The sequence below is a fragment of the Peromyscus leucopus genome, chromosome 10, assembly GCF_004664715.2.
Source record: "Peromyscus leucopus breed LL Stock chromosome 10, UCI_PerLeu_2.1, whole genome shotgun sequence".
NCBI lineage: Eukaryota > Metazoa > Chordata > Mammalia > Rodentia > Cricetidae > Peromyscus > Peromyscus leucopus.
Window position 1 is genome coordinate 2276007 of NC_051071.1, and position 21623 is coordinate 2297629.

General features: G+C 51.9%; 2 protein-coding genes across 5 annotated transcripts in view; one reads left to right on the forward strand and one right to left on the reverse strand.

Annotated features, from left to right (window-relative positions):
• Positions 1-3557, forward strand: part of Crmp1 (collapsin response mediator protein 1) — a 58168-nt gene extending 54611 nt beyond the window's left edge. For both annotated transcript variants that reach the window (XM_028882354.2, XM_028882355.1), the window contains exons 13-14: positions 347-512; positions 2530-3557. In XM_028882354.2, the coding sequence (XP_028738187.1) occupies positions 347-512; positions 2530-2621 (258 nt within the window). In that variant the 3' untranslated portion in view covers positions 2622-3557. The remainder of the gene's footprint in view (positions 1-346; positions 513-2529) is intronic.
• Positions 3558-6622: 3065 nt separating this feature from the next.
• Positions 6623-21623, reverse strand: part of Evc (EvC ciliary complex subunit 1) — a 40249-nt gene continuing 25248 nt past the window's right edge. For 2 of the 3 annotated variants that reach the window (XM_028882356.2, XM_037208890.1), the window contains 9 exons: positions 21441-21550; positions 19581-19791; positions 18124-18330; positions 16981-17125; positions 15295-15421; positions 10747-10873; positions 9281-9374; positions 8533-8644; positions 6623-8168 (listed from right to left, as the gene is read on the reverse strand). In XM_028882356.2, the coding sequence (XP_028738189.1) occupies positions 8084-8168; positions 8533-8644; positions 9281-9374; positions 10747-10873; positions 15295-15421; positions 16981-17125; positions 18124-18330; positions 19581-19791; positions 21441-21550 (1218 nt within the window). In that variant the 3' untranslated portion in view covers positions 6623-8083. The remainder of the gene's footprint in view (positions 8169-8532; positions 8645-9280; positions 9375-10746; positions 10874-15294; positions 15422-16980; positions 17126-18123; positions 18331-19580; positions 19792-21440; positions 21551-21623) is intronic. The other variant, XM_028882357.2, reaches the window with a different exon arrangement.

Consider the following 21623-nt stretch of genomic DNA (forward strand, 5'->3'; position numbering starts at 1 on the left):
CGCACTTCTGTAAAGATGGGAAGACTGGCCCTTGACTGCTGTAGTCTGGGTCTTAGGACCTGCAGAGGAGGAAGTGGAAGGGGAAGTGAGTGTGTGGAAATGACTTGAGGTCCTTCAGCATGAAGCTCTGTGTGCATGTGTATGAACAGATGTGCCCATCTATGGCGCATATGCATGCGTGTGAATGTATATCCACATTGCGCTGTGGCACATGTCTGTGTGTACACAAATGTGGCTTGTGCGAGCATATGCGTGGGATGTACAGCTAGATGGCCTCAGATCCGCTCTGTTGCCAGGGCAGAGGCACGGACACGTGTTAAACTGACCCCTCCCTCTCTCTGTCTAGGTTTCCGGGTTACACGGTGTTTCCAGGGGAATGTACGATGGTCCCGTGTATGAGGTGCCAGCTACACCCAAACATGCAGCTCCTGCTCCGTCTGCCAAATCTTCACCTTCCAAACACCAACCCCCGCCCATCAGGAACCTCCACCAGTCCAACTTCAGTTTATCAGGTAGTCTCATGGTAGCCAGACTCCTGTAGAAAGGGGTCCATAGCCTCAGACACAGGTAGAGAAGGCCAGAAGGTCAAGGGCACACTCTCTGCTGTGCCCTGAGGCACAGCATAGGCAGGTGTTTTTAGGGTGCAGCACAGCATGTTGATTTTTGACTTGACCCTAGTCAGCTCTGGGCTTAAGCGTGCCAGGGGATGTTACCACTCTCATACCATGAAGCTTAGTGTGGAGCCCAGGGATGGGTATGGGGCAGGGGCCCTGTCATTTGCTGGGTCCATGCTCTGTGCCTGGCTCTCAGCCATCCTTCTCAACTCCAGGCTTAGGAAGCACAGTCGGGACTTTATGTCATCCCCACGTGGTGGTGGTGTGTTTCACAAAATTCAGTTTGAAAGAATCAGGATTACATGCAACTCTACCAGATGGCCACAGGAGGGCATGTGCGTGTACACACACACACACACACACACACACACACACACACACACACACACACACACACACATAGCATTGCACAGTCCTTGAAGTGATCCCAGTTGTTCGAGCCAGTGCAGGGTCCTAGGGATTTGCTGATGAGTGATGCACAGCTGGACAGCTTCAGATGAGCTGAGAAGCCTGCTAAATTCCACAGTTCAAAGGCTATGATGTTGCGTTCAATCCCTTTTTAAGATGCAACCATTTAAAACCTGAGCATGAGCTCATGGGCGCTGTAAAAACAGTCAGTGGGCTAAAGTAGGTCAGTGGGTCATCCCAGCAAAGGCATGTGCTAGCAACAGAGAGGGAGGCAGGAGCTGAGAGAAGGATGAAATTTCAGTTTAAATTATAAGACGAGAGGTACCCTGCAGGGAGTGCAGTGGGTACTGGGTCAGGGGACCCCAGGACACCTCACTTTCCATATTCCTTCCTTGAAATAGTTATCTGAGTGCAATCCTGGTGTTAAAGGCGGCTGATGTTATTGCACAAAGAGACCCCACGCACAACCCTGGCATCTTGTCTGGTGTGCCCAGAGAGCTGCCCTCTACGCTGTGAGGAGATTTGGAGACAGTGGCATCTCACAGCCTTTGCAGACTGGCTCTCTAGTCCCATCAGGCAACAAATACTGCAGATCTATCATTAGAAGTGGATAGAAACATCTTTAGAATAAAGATAGCCATGTAATAACAAGCCTGTGTTAGGGCCCCCCATTCCCTCTGAAGCCCACGGTGCCGCCCTCGGGGCCTCATGGACATTTACCAAGCGTCACTATTGCTGTCAGTGACATGGCTGGCTTCCCATCATGGCTATCAAGTTCACCCTTGTCCACTTCAAAGGCAGGACAGTGCTACGGTACATATGTGTGGCGTGTCAGTCTAACGGGTGTTTCATGGGACAGTCACCGGGCAAGCATGGTGACTGTGGGCTAGGAAGGGAAATGAGGGAAGTGATGGGCGAAGTCCCGAGTTACCAGGAGGTCAGAGAGCTGCCAATGAGATGGCTGGGAGAACCAGATCTGCACTCTAAGGCAGGCTCACCTAGACAGGCCCTGTAAGGTCAGGGTCAGAAGGGAAGTTGGTTAGTCTGCATTACAGGCACAGGACACTGTGCAGAGGAGGGTGGGCTTTGGGGACAAGCCAGTGTGGGCATGAGTCCTACCTTCTCAGTCTAATGTCTGCGTCCTTAGGGCACTCAGTCTGAGCCTCTGAGCTGTATCCATCACGGTATTGTGTGTTCTCAGCACAAACCAGTGCACCAAGTCTGCTACACACAGTAGGAATTCACTAAGTGAGGCCAAACTCTGCAGGGGTCGGAGATCTAGGAGGGGAACCCCAAGACTGGCAGGTGCCCAGGAGAGGTCAGGCAGGTTTTCAGGTCATGGGGGCTTCCCTGCGTGAACCTGGACGGGGTCTTGAAGGTGGTTTGGAATGCTGAGCATTTCAGGATGGGGTGGAATACCCACAAAGGTGGGGAGGGCAGAGGCTCAGCATCAGTACACCAAGGTGATGCAAACAGGTCTTATTCCACACACTTCTGTCTCTTTCAGGTGCCCAGATAGATGACAACAATCCAAGGCGTACAGGCCACCGCATCGTGGCGCCCCCGGGTGGCCGTTCCAACATCACCAGCCTCGGTTGACCTCAGATGAGCCAGCTACACAAGAGTGAAGGATTCTGGGAAAATGTCCATTCCTTTTCCTGTCTGTGTTTTTGAAGCCCACAGTTTTAGTTGGTACTGATGGAGGGGAGATTGAGTTGATGCTCTTTCCTTCTCTGTTTAGGAAGAAGTGGTACTAGTGTGGTGTGTTTGCCTGGAAGTTCCTTGCCCACAGTGTGTGTTCACACCGACTCCACCTCAGAGCATGGTGTCTCCATTTTTCCCTTCCTAGTGATCCCCAGGTGTAGCATCGTCCTATACCGTCCCCTCCACTCCTCCACGACCCTCTGAGTGATGGTTCCTTTGCGCCCTGTAGCTGTTCTAGGATAGGATGCATGTTAGTAAGTTAGTATGCAAGTCTGAGCGCGGCTGATGGATATCGCCGAGGACCGACGTAGACACGATGCCAAGACCTTAGCCCCCAGGGGAGACTCCCAAACTCTTAAAAATGAAGGCTCTGCCCTCAGAGTCTTCAGTGGAAGGATGTCATCCCCATCCCCACCCTGACTGAGACCTGTGAATATGCAGAATGGCAGGGAAGCCTTCCACCTGGTCATAGAGTTTCATCACCCACGTCCTGCGTCCGCAGCCTGGTCCCTGTACCTGGCCATGGTGTCTTTCTGGTCTGTGTGTTCTTCCAGCCAGCCTTGGTCTTTGGGCCCAGCCAGGCTCACACCCAGAAAGCGGTGTCCTGACACACCCCTCAAGCCTGAGGACGGAGGGCTAACAGCTCTGCCCAGGCTGCCTGAGTCCCTGTCCCTCCGAGGAGGTCAGCGGGGCAGTCAGATTTTTAAAGTTTTGTACAGTTTTCCTTTGTATTCACTTCCATTTTTACTTAATGACTGACTTGTTGGTGGCTCTTATTTCTGAATTCAAAGCTTGTGAAAAAAAAAATAAAGAAATTAAATTGCCCGTTGACCTGAGTGGGTGTTTTCATTCGGGTGGACCAAATGCCTAGCAGTCATCCTGACTCTGTGATGGCCAAGTTCTGGGGACACTGGGGGTGGCCGATGGGAGGGAACAGTTAGTACATGACTTGGGAGAGACGGGTCAAGACTCTGGATCGACAGGTGGGCTTTTGGGATATGCATTGATTGACACAGCTCAGCTCACAGCTGGGTCTGCATAGAAACCAGGCTACTAAGGACAAAAGTGCTGAATGGCTCGCCATGCCGCTCTCTAGAGCGGAGGCCCTGGGAGAATTCTGTACATTTCTGTGAGGAGCCATACTGCTCTCCAACCAAGTCAGCTCGGGGTTAAAGAAGAAGAGGAACCCCTAATAGAGGGCACCCTTGCAAGTGTGCTGATCTTTCTCGACAGTTCCCCAGAGGCCCCGTAGGAAAGAATATGGAGTCAGATTAACTTGGCTTTAGAGGAAAGTTCCTTATTCACGGTAGCTGTTCCTATGTGGGGAAAGCATTGCAGGACTCCGTGAGTGCCCAGGGCCTACTTGGGGTTTGCTGTGGATCTCCTGGGCACCCAAGCAGCCCTGTCTTCATGTCCAGCTACTGACTTAAAAATCCCTGTTAGGCAGGGCTCAAGGTCTATTAGGCAGAGTGGGTCCCAGCAAATGCCTGAGTGCATAGGGGTCAGCATGCAGGGGCACAAGCCCCCCACTGGGAAGGAGGTTCTGTTCCCACCACACTTCTGTGTTTGGGGCTGTGTACCAGCTCCACAGAAAGCAGGAATCTGGCCACCCTCTGCCTCCTGAGGAGCTGTGGTCTCCTATCATGACCTGGGCGTGAAGTCACATGGGTAGGTCCTGGACAAGGGCTTCTCTTAGGCCAGCCATACCCAGTCCTTAGTCCCCCTGACTCCTGTCTGAGCTGCCTTCCCCTGCAGGGGAGGTTCTGGTTTTAAAGGCAGGAAGGGGTCATGGAGAGAAGCTTGGCAGCATGTGACTGGGTTAGAGTCTTTGAAGAGACTCAGGAGAGGCTATGGTGAAGGTGCAGCCCAGATGCAGAGGAGAGCCTGGCATTTCGGAGATGCCAGTACCCCGGGACAACCACCACGGACAGTAGCATGTGTGCAGTGGAGTCAGCCTGAGCCTAGGAGACGAGTGTGTGCACTGTGGTTGCCAGAGTCGGAGAAGGGGAGCACCCAGGCTCTCTGAACTCCACAGGGTTGTGAGCGGGTTGCAGACATCTGGTGCTGAACTATTCACATTGTTGAACTTGGGTTTGTTTGTTCTGATTGTGACTGTGCCCCCGGCTCTTCCCTTTTAGAGTAAGGAAGTATTTCACTTGGATTTTTTTTAGTTTTTCTTTTTCTTTTCTTAAACAGAAGTCCATAATTAAGAGACGTCTGAGTTATAGAGAATTTGGATACTTTGGATATTTTTTAATTAATTAATTAATTTTATATCTCCAACCACAGCCTTCCTTCCCTCTTCACCTCCCACTTTCTCTCCACCTCCCTCTGGCCCCCTCAACCCACCCCTCCTCCATATTCACTCAGAAATGGCCAGGCCTCCCATGGGCATCACCAAAGCATGGCATATCAAGCTGCCATAAGACCAAGCTCCTCCCCCTGTATTCAGGCTGAGGAAGGCAATCCAGCATGAGGAATAGGTTCCCAGTGCCAGTCAAAGCACCGGAGGCAGCCCCTGCTCCCATTACCAGGAATCCCACATACACACCAAGCTGCTCAACTGTCACACATATGCAGAGGGCCTAGGTCAGTATCATGCAGGCTCCCTGGTTGTTGGTTCAGACTCTGAATTCCCATGAGCCAGGCTCACCATTTCTGTGGGTTTTCCTGTGATGTCCCTGACCCCCTGGCTCCTAAAATCCTTCCTCCCTCTCCTCAGCAGGACTCTGGAGGTTTTAAGAAGACAAAACCTTTCAAGTGAATTTTAAGGATGGTGGGACTTTTGAAAACCAGATATGCTGTTTTATATTGTGATAGTAATGTTACCATGGCATCCTGGGTACAACTGAGAAAGGAGAGGCTGCACTTGAGTAATGATGTGTTTGTGTGTCAGGTTGACAATGTGTTTGTGTGCCAAGTTGACAAGTTGTGCTGGCTAGTTGTGTTTGTTTGTTTTTCCAATATAGATATCAGTTGGGGTCATTCGAGAGGAGGGGATCTTAATTAAGAAATGTCTCCATAAGACTGTAGGTAAATCTATAGGGCATTTTCTTGGTGATTGATGTGGAAGGGCCCAGCTGGGCAAGTGGTCCTGAATGCTATAAAAAAGCAAGCTGAGCAAGCCATGAGGAGCAAACCAGTGAGCCGTGAGCCAGCAAGCGCTCCTCCAAGGCCTCTGCTTCAGTTCTTGCCTTGGGTTTCTGCCCTCAGTGATGAACTGTGACGTGGAAGTGTAAGCTGAAATGAACCCTTTCCTCCCCCAAGTTCCTTGTGGCCATCATGTTTTATCACACAATAGAAATCCTAAGAAACTTGGGTTACCCGGCCAGTCTTGGAGCTGGAGGAGGTGAGGAGCATGGTTCGTATCTGCCACATTCACACCATCAAACCAGCTGACAACAGTGATCCCTTTGCAAGAAGTGTCCTAGAATTCTTCATGAAGGAAACCAGAGCTTTGCTGTATTCCTCGGGTGACATGTTTCATTACAGCCACCAGAGGGCACCCTGGACTCATGCTGAGAACACTATTCTGGGCAGGTTGGGAGACATGGTTGATCTAGTTGTTAAAACCAATGGTTAGAGGGGAAGTGTCTCAATCCTTAAAGTGCTTGGCCTCTAAGCATGGGGACCCGCTGGCCAGGTAGTCTCTCCTAATTGGTGAGTTCCAGGCCAATGAGAACCCTGTCCCCCCCCCCCCAAAAAAAAAAGTGGATAGAACTTGAACCATATTGGATGTTGTCCTCTGGCCTCCAAATGTACACACACACACACACACACACACACACACACACACAAAAAAAAAAAAACCCAAAAAAACCAAAAAAACAAAAAACAACAACAACAACAATAAAAAAAAAAACCACATGCACATGCCCGCTTTCCATGAGGGCCACTAGCTGGTTCTAGTTTATATTTTAAGAACCTAAAATTCCCAGAAAGTCCAGAAGATTCCTGAGACGGTCTACTGAGTCACAGAAGCCAGTATGTTCTAGAAATTCATTGTATGTGGGGCTTTGTAATGCTGGGCTTGCCCAGGGGAGGCACACGTTGACCTCTCACTGAGAAACACCAGAGATAAATAGCTGGATCCAGTTGGCATGGGTGGGTAGAGCCCAGGGTTGCTGCCCGTTGCCCTACAATGCACAGGAAAGCCTGGGTCCCCACAGGCCTGAAACAGCAAGAACAACTCCTGGGATAGGGGTGTTTATTCAGAATGAGCCAGGGAGGGCTGGTGTGCAAGGAGGTTAAGGCCCGGGAAGCTGGAGGAAGGAAGTGGGGGGGAAGAGGAAGGAAGTAGGATGCTGTGTCAGCCAAGTCCGCGGTCAGAAACTCTGCCGGCCTCAGGCAGCACTCTCAGGCACCCTGGTGTCTCCGGGGAGGCGTCTGAAGCAGTGTTCCCACTGAGTGACAGTTCTCATCTCCAAGGCACCAGTGTGTGCCACCCACAACCTCCTGGCTGCACACGGGTCTGGGGCTGACATGAGCGACTCCACTTTTGGCGTCAGCAGCTTTCACACCCAAACGAAGAGTGATCACACCCAAATATTGACAGTGATGGCTGGGGATGTTGCCTCTGGCCTGTGGGGCAAGTGGGGCTGGTTTGGAAGCTTACGGAAGTCCTCGCCATCCCTCAGGAGGAGCAGGTGACCTGTGGGTCTCTCCTTCGGGGAGGGACTGCTGGCTGGTGGGTTTCCCCTCCTCAGTGGAGCCTGGGGGTAGGGTCGGCCTCCCCTTCTCTGCCCTCCATGCCCAAAGAGGAGATCTTGTGGTACGTGAGAGGCACGTGTGGTCCCCAAGTTCCAAGTGGCTCAGAACAAGCCTGTGGGTTTGGAAATCCATGGCTGTGCCAAAGACATTGGCTCTGAAAGTCAGACATCCTCGAGTGACCAGGTCCCAGGGCTACCTGAGCTAAAAGATAGAAATAGCAAAGCCCAAAGTTGGTTAATCCTGGTTGGGATGCTGGCAGCCAACGCCAGGGACAGGCGATGACCGTGGAGTAATGGAGGAGAGACAGTGGCTTCAGGCTCAGACCCTCAGGCAGGACTTGAAGGAGATGCTGGGCAGCTGGGCAGCACCAGCACACTGTGAGGCCGGAGGGCAGGGGTAGAGGGCCCACCCGAGGGAGGAAGCGATCAGGCAAAGTGCACCAGGGCGGAAGCCGAGGTTCTCAAAGGCATGTCTCCACCATCCCCTGTCATCCCAGGCACTGGGTGCTACTGTCCTGTCATTTTCACTTTCTAAGGCAGGTGGCATCCCCTCTCTCAAGACTGGCCTCCTGCTTCTCCCCCCAAACCACGCAGCTCCAGCCATGGAGGAAGTGAGGGGCAAGGCAGGTCCGTCTCAGCAGGGTTCCACTACACATTGCTTCTTTTCTGCAGTATCTTCCTTGAGTTTTCTCCATTGCCAGCCTCGCTGTCCTGCTGACCCAGTCTTCTGCTGCTGTGGACATGGATGGGAGGTGATGCTGAGGCTGCTGCACTACGGATGCAGGGCCATGCAGCGGGAAGAGGTGAAACTTGCGGGGGTGGATGTGACATGTAAAAACCAGGCAAACCACCCAGCACCAGAGGAGGATGGAGACACTAGCTCAGTTGACCCAGGAGCCCCAGAGCTGATCTACAAATGGCAGTTCCCGGCAAGGCAGGCAAGTTCTGTTACTGTCCCTCCCTGCCCACCATTCTCAAATCACATTCCCAGCATCTCCTGTGCCTCACATGAGCACCCTAAGAAGGGTCACTCCTAAAACTTCAGACACTTGACAGAGGTCAGGAGAAAAGCGGTGGGCTGGGGGGACCCTTCACACCTGAGTGGTCCTGAGGTATGGTCCACCAAGGCAGGGTGATCATTGTTGGGCGGCCCCAGGTCCTCTCTCTCCCGAGGTGGGGGCTTCTTTCTTTTGGTCCTTACCGGCTTTTCTGTAGAAGACAGACAGGCCCAGGATGACTCCGTGACTGTAGATGGAGCTTCCTGCCTCCATGACTTATAAGCAACCTCGGTGGGCAGGTGGACTTTGTATCCACATCACTGCTAAGTAAGCTGAGCACCATGAAGCAAATGAAGTGTTTCCCCACACCCCACAGCCTCCTCTCGACAGAGCTGGGGTGGAACTGGGTAGACTAGGTTTCACCCACAGCATGCAGGATATAGGAAACAGGAGAGGTAGAGGGCAGAGTGCAGGTACTGGCCAGAGCTTGTGTGTGCAACATCTGTGAATCACTTTCACCACCAGATGACATCAGCTTGTGATGTTCCTGACGTATCTCTGGCAGGGGGAAGAGGTGTCATTCCCCCATTTTACGGATGGGAAAGTAGAGATGAGAATAAGATGGGGCCAGAGAGTAGTGGAGCCAGAAACTGGCATGGCGAGATGCTAGAGAGCCAGGGTCTCTGTGATGTCCTGAATCTGCTCAGTTACAGAGGGTAGGGAAGCCCAGAGAAGCTGTGTAGGACACCCAAGGCTACACAGCCGATTAATGTAGCTGTGGACTGGCATCCACTCCTCTAAGCTCTGCGCCCCCTTCCGGCTGCAGCACCTCAGTGCAGACACTTACCGGGCAGTCCTCGCTTGTTGGAGAATGGCTTGTTTTCAGTCAGCGGCACTCGGGCCAGGGTTGCCAGCTCTGAGATAAAGGTCTGCTCAGCTTCCTGACAGACAAACAGAAGAGAATCGGTATGCCTCTCTTCCCCTCACCCCTGAGTTCCCCACCGCTGAGTTGAAGCCTTCCACTGTGGCGGATAGCTGGTGACTACATCCTATGTCAAAGTGCGGAAGAAGACTTTCCAAGCAGCACCCTGAGAGTCAGGACCGGGACAGAGGCATGGAGGAGGGTGCTCCTCTAGACACCTGGGTCCTCTCTCCTAGTCTCATAGCCCTGTCCACAAATGAGGACACTTTGCGGGTTCAGCCACTGCCAAATGCCAGGTCTGCTCCACTCCAGTGCATGGCTGCTAGAAGACGCAGAAGCCATGACTTACTACTGTGTGGCCGTACTAGCCTCAGTCTCCCTCTCTGTAGGAAGGGTCACTGCAGCCACCACCTCAGTTGCTCTGATAGGGTGCTGAGAGTTCTCAGGTCAGCTACCATCTGCAAGGAAGTCTTGGGAACACAAGCTCATCATTGACAGGATCCTTACCGTTGCTATCATCTGCTACCCCTGGCCGGATGCACCCAGAAAACACCAACTCATTGTCACATGTCTTCATTCTGAAATTCTGGCTTTTCCTTTAAATTTTATTTATTTGTTTGTTTGTAGTAGTGGTAGTAGTAGTATAGAGTGTGTGTGTGTGTGTGTGTGTGTGTGTGTGTGTGTGACACAGTACACACATAGTGGTCACAGGACAGCCTCCGGAAGTCAGCTCTCTCCCTCCACCATGTACTCTGGGGATGGAGTGCAGGTCCAGGTTGGAGCAGCATGTTCTTTTTGCCTGCTGAGACATCCTGTCATGCTCTGATTTTGTTTTAAGGCGTCCTGCCATCCCTTGATATTTTTAAGTCAGATACTTTGCAGTATAGTCATACCTCATAATCCTTTAGGTTGGGATTTTGTGTGTGTGTGTGTGCGCGCGCGCGCGCGCGCGCGCGTCCACTTTCCACCCTGAGAGCTAAGCCTCCCTGAATGCTCTACCTGGAGTGTGAGCCTTAGTTACTGTCAGCACTGCCCAAGGGGCAGAGATGGCAGCCTCAATACCCTGGAGCCCTCTTGGTGATGGTCTGCACAGGGAAATGCTCATTCCTTTACTACGTCCAAAGCCATGGGCAGACGGGCTGCTCAGCCATGCCCTGCATACAGCAGGGCCATGGAACCTGCTGTCCCCAAGGGGCTCATGTTCCCTTCAGAAAGCAACACTGTGTTGGCCAGTGGAACTCAGAGAGTCAAGGATGGCACAGACAGAGAGAGGTGCAGAGGTGAAGGTCTGGAGTGGGGCACAGGGATTTTTACAGCTGGCTCTAAGCCCCGGTATGGCCTCTTCCTGGTACACCATGCCACTGCCCCTAGTGACCCATCTCCCAAACTACCTGCAGCTGGGTCTCAAGCTGGGCTTCGAGCTGGTCAAGCTCCTGTGCCTTCTGCGTCTGAGAGTTCAGGCGGCCCTGCTGGTGCTGTGTGAACTGGCCCAGGAACTTCTTCTGCTGGGACAGCATCCTGGGACAGCGTGAAGGGATAGTCAACACTGTTGGAATATCCCTAGGGCAATAGTTCCCCACAAAACCCTTCCAAAAGACATGCTACACCATGGACTTGTGACCCTTCATTGCACGTGAGCTCTGGGGCCTCGAGAGGAGCCAGGAAAACACGTGTGTGACTTACTGCAGCTACATTTCCCCAACAGTCCATCCAGCTCCAACCCTGAGGCTGCACGGCCATAAAGCACCGGGAAGTTTTAGAAATCCTGCACACACACTGGATTTAGATTCCTAGGAAAGCTTGGGGCCACCAGCAGGACAGAAGCAAAGTAGGACATCTATGTGGGGACTTACAGATGCACACTGGCATCTTCTCACGAGCAGACAACCTTACTTACGGAGAGAGGTTCCCATGAAAGGACCAGAGGCCTTCCAGGACCACCAAGGAAGCTCATTTCCTGGGGACAGTGTCTGACAAAACCTTAATGTGGCAGTAGGAATGGGACTGGGCAGAGGCCGGGTCCCTCACACCGAGAGCACTGCCTTCTCTCTTGGGCACAGACCTTTCTCTTCAGCAGGCTGTGCTCTGGCCCTCTGCAAACAGTGATATCTATTTCCAGCCTGCAGTCCGTGACTGCTAATTTCCTCCTTTCTGTCTTTGGGGGCAATTTTCAGAAAGGCTTGACTAGGTTTGAAGGCAGAAGTCACCTTTAGCATCAATAGGCAGCTGTCCTGGGCACACAAGGCATAAGATGCTGCCTCGCCTCTGCTTCATGCTCTCTAGGCTGCTGGAATAACTTTCCTCGCTTCCTTGCATTTGGCCTATAAATTTCTATTTACCCTGTAAGACCAAATCATCCATCTATCCATCATCCATCCATCCATCCATCCATGATCTATCCATCCATCCTTCCATTTATCCATCTCCACCAATCCATGATTCATCTAACCAGCCATGAGCCATCAATCCATGACCCATTTATCCATCTATCCACGATCCATTTATCCATCCATCTTCATCTACCCATCATTTCATCCATATACAGCCATCTATGATCCATCTAACTAGTCATGACCCATCAATCCATCCATGATCTTTCATTCATTTATCTATGGTTCATTTATCCATCCATCCATGTTCCATCCAATTGTGATCTGTCTACCCATCCATTACCCATCTATTCATCCATTTTTTTCTTACTAAAGTACTTCTGGCTAGACAGTTACTATGATCTCACATTGCCACACACGTATACCATGTACTTCGATGATTTTTCTTGCTCACTACCACCTCTTATCCTTCCCCCTGCCCTGGCCCCATACTGATCCCTTTCCTTTCCCCAAACAGCCCCCTTCCAATCTCATGCTTTCCTAAAAATCTAGACTCTGTCTAGAAGAGGAATGTGCGCTTGCCATTTTGAGTCTTGTTTATCTCACTTAACATGGTGATCACCTGCTCCATCCTGTAAATGACATCTGGTCCATCTGGTCCAACTCCACATGTTCATGAGAGAGGAGAACCATTCTGACAGAGAGAATGCGCATGGTCTTTCCTTGAATCCATAGTAGACTCAGCCTCCTTGAAAGTCAGGGAGGGAAAATTCTGCAAAGCTAGATACTGCTGTATGACAGGCATTAAATGTCACTACCCATCCCTAAGAAGAGCTCCGTGAAGGCGGAGCCAGGCCATTCTGGAGCCAGGTTTTTTAATGGCTCAGTGAAACTTTATCATGTATATTTATCACATTTGCTTCACCTGTTTACCCATTAATGGGCCTCTGGGCTGGTTCGTTACCTTGTGCACTGGGGAGAGCGCTGTACTAAGTTTGGGTGTGTGAGCACCTCTGCTCTATGCTGACTGAGCTGGTTAGTTTATTGTCAACTTGTCAGTCATCTGGGAAGAGGGGGAGCCTCAACTGAGAAAATGCCCCCATCAGATTGGCCTGTGGGCAAGCTGGTGGGGGCATTTTCTTAATGATGGGTGTGTGTGGGGGGGGGTCCAGCCCCATCCAGGTGGTCCCACTCCTGGGCAAGTGGTCCTGAGTTGCCTAAGAAGGCAAGCTGAGAAGGCCATGAAGAGCAAGCCAGTAAACAACATTCCTCCACGGCCTCTGCATCAGTTCCTGCCTGGAGTTCCGATCCTGACATCTCCTCATGATGGACTGTGATGGGGTCATGTAAGCCACATAAACCCTTTTTTCCTCTGGTTTTCGGTCATGGTGCTTTATCACAGCAGCAGAGACCCAGCTAGGGTGCTGATTCTGGCTCCTTTGGGCACAAACCCTAAATAAGCTGACCTACCACCTCTTTCCTGACCCCCAAAGCTCCTTCTTTCTATCCTGGGGACAGTCTTTTCTCTGTCACCTTGATTCTTCTCATCCATGGAGTAACAAGCAAGAAACCTCTGGTTTGCCTGTTGACTCTGGATGGCCTGGCTCTGCCTTCATGGAGCTCTTCTTAGCGATGGGTAGTGACATTTAATGCCTGTCATACAGCAGTGTCTAGCTTTGCAGAATGTTCCCTCCCTGACTTTCAAGGAGGCTGAGTCTACTATGGATTCAAGGAAAGACCATGCGTATTCTCTCTGTCAGAATGGCTCTCCTCTCTCATAAACCATGTGGAGTTGGACCAGATGGCTACTGAGACCTGTCTTATTGTGGGTCAAAGCTAGACCCTGAACTACATTCCAATCATAATCATATCTCTAGTAGTTGAAGGTCAGGTGCTGAAAATGGGGGTCCCTGAGCTCTCCCTACAATTCTGTGATCATGTCTGAGTTTTGAGGTACCAGGAGTGGGGGTATGGAACCTGTACATTTAATGGCAAAGCCAACCATACTACTACTGTACCTGAAATCTAAGAACTGCTGGGCCATGGTCTAATGACTTCAGGAAGGTTGGGGCAAGCCTGGACCTTGTCGCTTAGCAGGGGTTACCTGCTGATGGCTGCCAGTGCCCAAGGCAGAGGACTCTAGGAGGGGTGTGGGGTTTGGTCCAGTGGGGCCATGGTCCTTATTTACTCAGACAGCCTACTGAGGCTGGGACCAACTCTGTTATGTGTGGGTGGTCCCTCCCTGATGTGACAGCTAGCCTCTGCTGCTCTCAGTGGTAGATGCTCTGTTCAAGCCTGCTCCCCCTGCAGTTGGAGGTTCCCAACACAGTCTACTTTACAGTCTACTCCTGAGACTCCCTTTAGGACAGACAAGAAGTGTCCCAGGCACAGCTCAAGGCCAGGCAAAGAGCAGGTGCTCCCAGGGTCTCTTCAGCACGGTCTCAGCAGCTGCTTGCCTCATCTGGAGCTAGAGGACCTTTGTCCTCAGGAAACTCAGGAACCACTCTCCCCATGGCCCTGCAAGAAGAGTCCAGCTGAGCGGCTACTGATTCTAGCCCCGCATGACTGACAGCAGCCAGATAAGCGGAGCTGACTCTGACTCACTGCTCTGTGAGACAGCAGGTGAATGAGGCTGGGGCTGCCGAGCCTGTGGGAGCGGAGATGGGCATTGCTTCCCACACCTTTGCCCCCGTCTCCTGCACCCTCACTTTCACTTCCCAGGTTAACAACATATAACCAGGACTAGGGAGATGGCTCAGTGGGTAAGCGCTAGCATGAGAACCTCCGTTTCATCCTTAAAATGTATGTTAAAAAAAAAAAAAGTTGGTCGGGTGGTGGTGGCACACGCCTTTAATCCCAGCACTGGGGAGGCAGAAGCAGGAAGATCTCTGTGATCGAGGCCAGCCTGCTCCACAGAGTGAGTTCCAGTACAGCCAGTACAGGGCTATGTTCCAGTTCCAGTACAGGGCTATGCAGAGAAACCCTATTTGTAAAACCAAAATTAATAAATAAATACAGAGAGAAAGAAAGAAAAGCTAAGTATGGTGGGGCATGCTTGTAATCCCAGTATCGAGGAGGAGACAGGTAGATATCCGGGGCTCACTGCCCAGCCAGCCTAATTTGCTTGGCACGTTCCTGGCCAGTGAGACACTGTTAAAAATCAAGGTAGATGGTGCCTGAGGAACAAAGTTGAGGTTATCCCTGGGCTGCCATACACATCTGCACTTATATACACACATGCACACACACACCTACACACAGTCACACCTACATAAACACATATATACCCGCACTTATATATGCATACCTGCACTTAAACACACACACACACACACACACACACACACACACACACACACACACGCACTCATGCACGCACGCACGCACGCACGCACGCACGCACGCACGCACGCACGCACACCAGTCTTCACACAAATTCTCATCTCTAAGCTGACTTCTAAGAAGTCCAAGATATGAATGAGAGGACTCAGAGCTGGCTGTGATGCAAAAGACACCCACATCAACAGGCAAACCATGCAGGATCGCAAGCCCACCATGTAGAGTGGAGTGCACCCCATGTAGGGACCCCCAGACAACCCTGAGCCCCACCTCTGCTGCACTGTCTGGGTAGCTCCATGGGTATCTGCTGCCCGGCTGCCCGATGGTGTCTGGCTCCCCGATGGTGGGTCACCGAATTCTTGCTTCTTCCACAGCTTGTAAGTGTTGATTCTCTCACCTGGAGCCACAGACATACGGCAATCAGGGTGTGCATTTGGAAGGTGGACTCTGCTAGGCTTGGGTTGAAGCTGCGGGCCAGGGAAGGGAGTGAGCACGACACCCCTGCTCTTACAGCACATCACAGGCACCAGTCCTGGGAAGGTCAGTACAAGAGAATGTGATGGATGCTTTGGCACAGGTGTCTGGCCTTGATCTCACACCCATTGCCTGCAAACTCTTTCTCATTTGCAGTTACCTATTCAGAAAAATTGTGACATTATTATTATTATTATTATTATTATTATTATTATTATTATTATTTAAAGTGATATGTTGCCCTGGGCTACCCTAGCTGAGAGTACTCTCTGTTGCATAATTACTATAATGCCACCTTTACCCTAGGAATCCATGCTTGACCACAGATGACGGGCAACCCTCCCGGAGGTGTCCCTCTGTCATAACTCAATACCCAGGAAGCAGTTTTAGGGGACACATGGTTCTGCACTTGGCTGGTGGTGAGGTGACCAGCAGCTGCCGACCTGGCTGGGCCTGAGGAGCCACCGCTTCATCAGCAGAACCATGCACAGGCTTCCTGCTCCCTGCTCCTTAGGGAGGCAGTCCTTCCCAGAGAGAGAGAGAGAGAGAATGAGCCGCTAGAGGCCAGAGAACAGGAGGAAGGTGAGTCCAGCCCTCACGCCCACAGATGGCAAGCAGAGGCCTCATGTGGGGAGTTGACAGGCCTTGGTTTTGAGTACTCTGTAGGGATGAGCAGGTGTCTCCTGCTAAGCAAGCCCAAATCTCTTTGAAACACTGTGATGGGGAGCCTGCAGCCACCAGTCAGTTCCTGAGTGCATGCCAGATCTCAGCTGCATTCTCCTGGATGGGGGGGAGGGGTGGGCAGGTGGCAGCGGAGCCCAGCTGAGAGCAGGGACAGCCACAGACTGGTACTCCAGGACCTTCCTTGCCCCTGTCCCTCCACCTGGGGCTCAATCCGAGCCCATCCTGGGGGAATGCAGTAAAGCGTGCGTTAGTGCCACTCTGCAGACCCTAGTGCAGGGAGGCAGGAAGGAGAGGAAAAGCCTGCGGGAGCTCTGGGTGTTATTTAAGGGTCGCTGTGGGAAGGGCGGCTGTCACCCACTGCTCCATGGGTACGGTGCTGGGAGGAGATTAGCTACAGAAGCCCCGAGTAGAACATTCTCGGGGTCTCGGGAGCTCTGCTGAGAGCTCAGGAACTCTCACTCATGGCTACTGCATCTCTTTGGCTACCAGGAAGCTCAAAGATGGAATGACTTCCATTTCTCAGCAGGACCTACAAGCATTCATCCCAGATGCTTCCCAGAAACCACCTAGACTTACTGTATTGCATATACACGATCCTTTTAGCACCCTTTACAAAGGCTTTTGAGTCAAAAAGGGAAACACACACACATACACACACGCACACACACACACACACACACACACACACACACACGCATGTATGCACACATGTGCGTGCATTTGTAGATTCCCCCAGGTGGGCCGCACGGACTCCACTCTTCAAAGCCACCGCTGGCCTCCAGCTGCGGAGACACCCACCCTGCAGGGTCTTCAGACGCTGTAGCACTTGCTCCTGGTGGGCCTGCAGGAGCTTCCCAAGGCGCTGGTAATATGCTTGCACAAGGTGGCTCACACTGGTGCTGGTCACATACACGCTCTCCACCACCGTCTCCACCAGGGTCCTCTGTGGTCAGCAGGAGAGACAGGGTCACGTGGAAGGTCACAGGTGGAGCCACCTGCCTCTGCACTGTATTTCCCACCCTTTCCCAAACCCGGACTGGCCAGGACTCAGGCAGGGTGAGCATGGCCTGTTTAAACCAGTCGTGATAACCTTATTTTCCCTTGGCTAGGAAGGTCAGGATGATGGTTTTGATCTAGTTCTGGCCAATAAGATGTAACATTTGGGAAGCCTCCTGCAGGGCGGGTCATCTCCTTCCTGAACATTAGCACAAAGCCTTGATGGGTGAGGGACTCCTTCACATCCACCATCCTGCCAGGCTGCACATATCTGTGTTTGCTAGGCCACTGACACCATGGCCCTTGCCTCAGTCAGACCTCTCTCTCGGCTCACGGATCCAGTGGGTAATCAAGGAGATACAGGGTGGGCACTGGAGATGAGCCGAGACCTGGCTCCAGGTACATTCTTACTGCTCACTACCTGCCATGCTTTCAGTGTGTCTTCTGTACAACGAGAAGCCTCAGTTTGCCCATCTGTACAATGGGAAAGAGGATCCAGCCTGGGCTGTATGGAATCTGAGGAAGCAGGGTAGAGAAGGCACCCAGATGTTGCGTCACACTCACATGACCCCTGTCACTATTCTGACCGCTGTCATTTAGCCCTGGCAGCAGAAGCAGTGAGCCACTGCCCACTTGTCCAAGTTTGAACTACGGGGATCATGAGGCCATCAGAGTCTGTCTGCAGAGCCTCAGGGAGAGCCACACCTCTCAGCTTGGATCTGGCTTTGCTGTGCGGTGGGCAGTGGAGAGGGAAGCCAGCCAGGTGTGCCTCAGGCTGATACAGAACCAGAGTTGACAGGGCACAGCTTAGGGCCTCTGTATGGGGGCCGGGTGATTCTTGGCTGGCAAACCAGGCACAGGCTGTAGGCTGGAAGCTCAAAGGGAGTCAGAGAAAGCGCCATTCTTCCTGCCCCTTGGCGTCGAGGGACAGGGCTTGGCTCTCACCTTGAAGTCTTCCTTGTCCCTGGTCCGGCCCTTGCTGGCCACGTTCCTCGCATGCACCAGCAACGCCTGCCCGACGGCCCGCTCCGAGTGCAGCTGTAGCAGCTGCCCTGCCTCCTGTGCCTCTGCAAGCAGCTGCTGCTGCAGCCTCAGGCCCGTCTGCTGCGCCTCATCTTCCAGTCTGGCCGCCTCCTCCAGGATCCGGGCCTCCTACGAGGGAAGGCATGCTACCCCGCAGCCAGGATGGCTGCGCCTTGTGCTGGCCTGAAGGCCAGGGAACAGAGTGAAAGGGCGGGCTGGTTCTAGACTTGAAACACTAGCCCTAAGGATGAGCGTAGGTGTCTGTTGATAGCCCCCTCCCTCATCCAAAGGCATTTATTGAGCACCAGCTGTGTGCTCAGTGTGATCCATGGACCCTCACAAAAAGGAGGGCCTTGTTCAACACTGTGAAGCCTGACAAGGTCTGACTAGGACTGACAAGGTCTCAGAGGCTCAGAGAGGTTGAGTGACTTCCTAAAAGGCAAACAGCAGAGCCAGGTTGAGATCTGCTCTGGGGATGTGGTAGAAGCTGTGGCCGGGCACATGGGGCCAGGGACAGAGCAGTGGGGGGTGAGGGAATCAGGAGCTTGGGGTGGAGAGATGGGGAAGCTGGGAACTGGAGCTAGAGAAGCAACCTGCTTGGTCCCTTTAAGGAGGAGCAAGAGACTGAGCTCCTGTATCACCAGCAGGACCAAAGCCACCACAGCTTCTGTGGCTTAGGAGAGCCACGCAGGAGACCCAGGGCAGCTGGTAGGGATTCAAGCCTACTGCTGCTCGCCAGTTATTTCAGTTTGTTCACATCTTCACAGAGCGAGAAGGGCCTCTTCCCAGCGCCCGTGTGCCATCTGCCTCTCCCTCCCTGAGACTTCTCTTAGCTTCCTGGTAGAATTCTCTCCATGTCACCTTCACTAGAATCCCCTGACATATGTGTGTCCCCTCCGAGTCACTTCTGCCCCTCCCCCATCGATGAATTGGACCATGTTCCCTCAAATGTACATGTTTAAATTATAATCGTAAGATTTCACTGTTGAATAGCATGGATATGGGACATGGGAGATTAATGTACAAGGGTTTTGAGCTTGGGTCTCCTTCCGGGGTACTTGAAGTCCTCCTAAAAGGAGTGAGGATCTCAATACACATGGAAAGATGGCCATTGTGAGCACACAAGAGTAGATGTGTCTGTAAGCCAAGAAACAAAGTCTGAGAGAGACCTGCCCTGATCTACCTTGACCACGGCCCTCAGGCCCCCATCCTGGGAGGCAATGAGGCCCTGTGAGTCAAACCCCAACCTGAACCTTTTGTGACACTGCCCTGCAAACCCCTGGAGTGTCAGGATCCTAATGTGACGAGCAGGACTGGAACGTGGGTGTAATGGAGCACTTCTGGGCAGCGTTCTGGGGCAGATGACACTGTGTTCTCACCAGGGCTCTGAGCAGCTGCCACTGATGCTCCTCCAGGCATGGGGACGCTCCCTGCTCCAGAGCCAGCTGCTCACGCAGCTCCTGCAGGAGCCTCTTCTTCCCAGACAGCCTCATCTGAGCCAGGGTAGTGATGGCGGTGCCTCGGAGGGCCAGTCTGCGCAGGGCAGAGCCCAGCAGCAGCTCGTGGCCCTGCAGGATGCCTCGTGTGGACCTGTGAGAGAGAGAGAGAGCAAGGCTGCTCAGAGCTCTAGGATGCTCTGGGCCAGTGAGACACTGAGGGGTCACACCCACAGGAGGAATGGGAGTCCACCATCCCATCATTCATCTGGTGACACCCAACCACATCTTTTACAAGCAGTGGCTGTGGTGCATGCCCAGTTCCATTTCATACGTAAATCTTAAACACATTTAAAGTCAAAACAAGCACTTGAGTTCCCACGCCAGTGGGTCAAGACAACCCAAGGCCAGGCAAAGGAGCCAATGCTTTGTTCAGAATGTACAGTGCTTTGGAGAGGCTGGGAAGCTGGACAGAACCTTGGCAGCCAATGAGTGACAAAAGGCAGACATGGGGCACACTCAAGGCTTCTTGCTGCAGCCCTCAACCTGGAGATGTGGAGTCACACCTTTTACAAAGTCCTGCCATGGAACCAATCAGTCCTCGTGGATGGGTTCATCTGCCATAACTTAAAATCCCTGCTAGGAGCAAGACTAGTGTTCTGGGAAGTTTGGCACCATAAAAGCTGGCCCTCATCTCCTCAGCCATTCAATAAGTATCCAGTGGTCAATAAAAATAACAGTCATACAAACAGGAGAAAATGACCATCCCAAAAAAGTGGAAAAATAGACAACAGAAAAGCTACAAGGTAACATATGGACCAAAAGAATGGAACAGTTCGGAATTATGTATGGAATGTGATGGGTGAGTCTAGTAAGTATACAATTGAATCCCAAGACTGATTTATACTAAATATAAATGGACCAAATACTAGTACAACTCAGGACATAGGCTCCCGGCTATCTGAACCTCTATGAGCTGGCAATGTTCATTGGGTCATTCTGGTCCACCCTGCTTATCTTTCCCCCTTCTGACATCATCCACTACAACAGACACACCTGCTGTCATTCTATCCACAAGAACCATATACTCGTCCATGGCCATGCAACCACTACCATCACCACTCATTTCCTGTACCAAGCACTGCCAAAGCCACAGACCTGCTCCTGTTCCATCCACCACAACAGCCACACACCTGCAGCCATACCAATCCATTGCTGCTGTGACCACCTCTATCACAGCCACACTCCTGCTTCTGTACCCACATCTACTATGGCCACACACCTGATATCTACATAAATCAGGTTCTTGGGGGAAAAGATGGGTAGCTAAAAAGAGAATACTTGTCATTTTTTTTCCTCTAGAAAACAAGGAAAAATATTTTCACCAAACAGAAAAACCACACATCGGGAACAGCAAAAATGTAGAAAGAGAATATACAGTTGATTGATGGTGACTGTAAATGTGCACAAAGTATCTATGTGATGACAGACGTTTCCAACATCTGGACTGCATGTAGTAACAGAAGTAAAACTGCAAATTTACCAAACATCTAGAATTGTACTCAAACCCGATGTGTATAAATTCACCTCACAAGAGATAGTCCAAAAAGTCCCTGCCAGGCAGAATGCCATGAAACAGACTTTATTAGCACTGCTTTCCGGAGAAGGAAACTGTGAAATGGTGCATCTTTATTATCAGGGAAAGGCAGGGGGTAGCTGATGTACCCACATTGCAGGTTAGCACACTGAAGTTAGCCTGGAGTCTCACACAGACAGAGCCCATCCTTCAGGGCTCATACTCACTCTTCAGAGAGGCCACTGAATCGGCTCAGGACCCGGTGGATGGTGCTCTCCTGGTGATCCTGCAGCTGCCTCTGCAGCACCGTGGACAGCGCACACTCCTCCAGCCACACCTGTGCCCAGAGGGACAGCGATGCATGAAGCGGGTGCAGAGGGTCCATCAACCCCTGGTTTTCTAACAAGTCC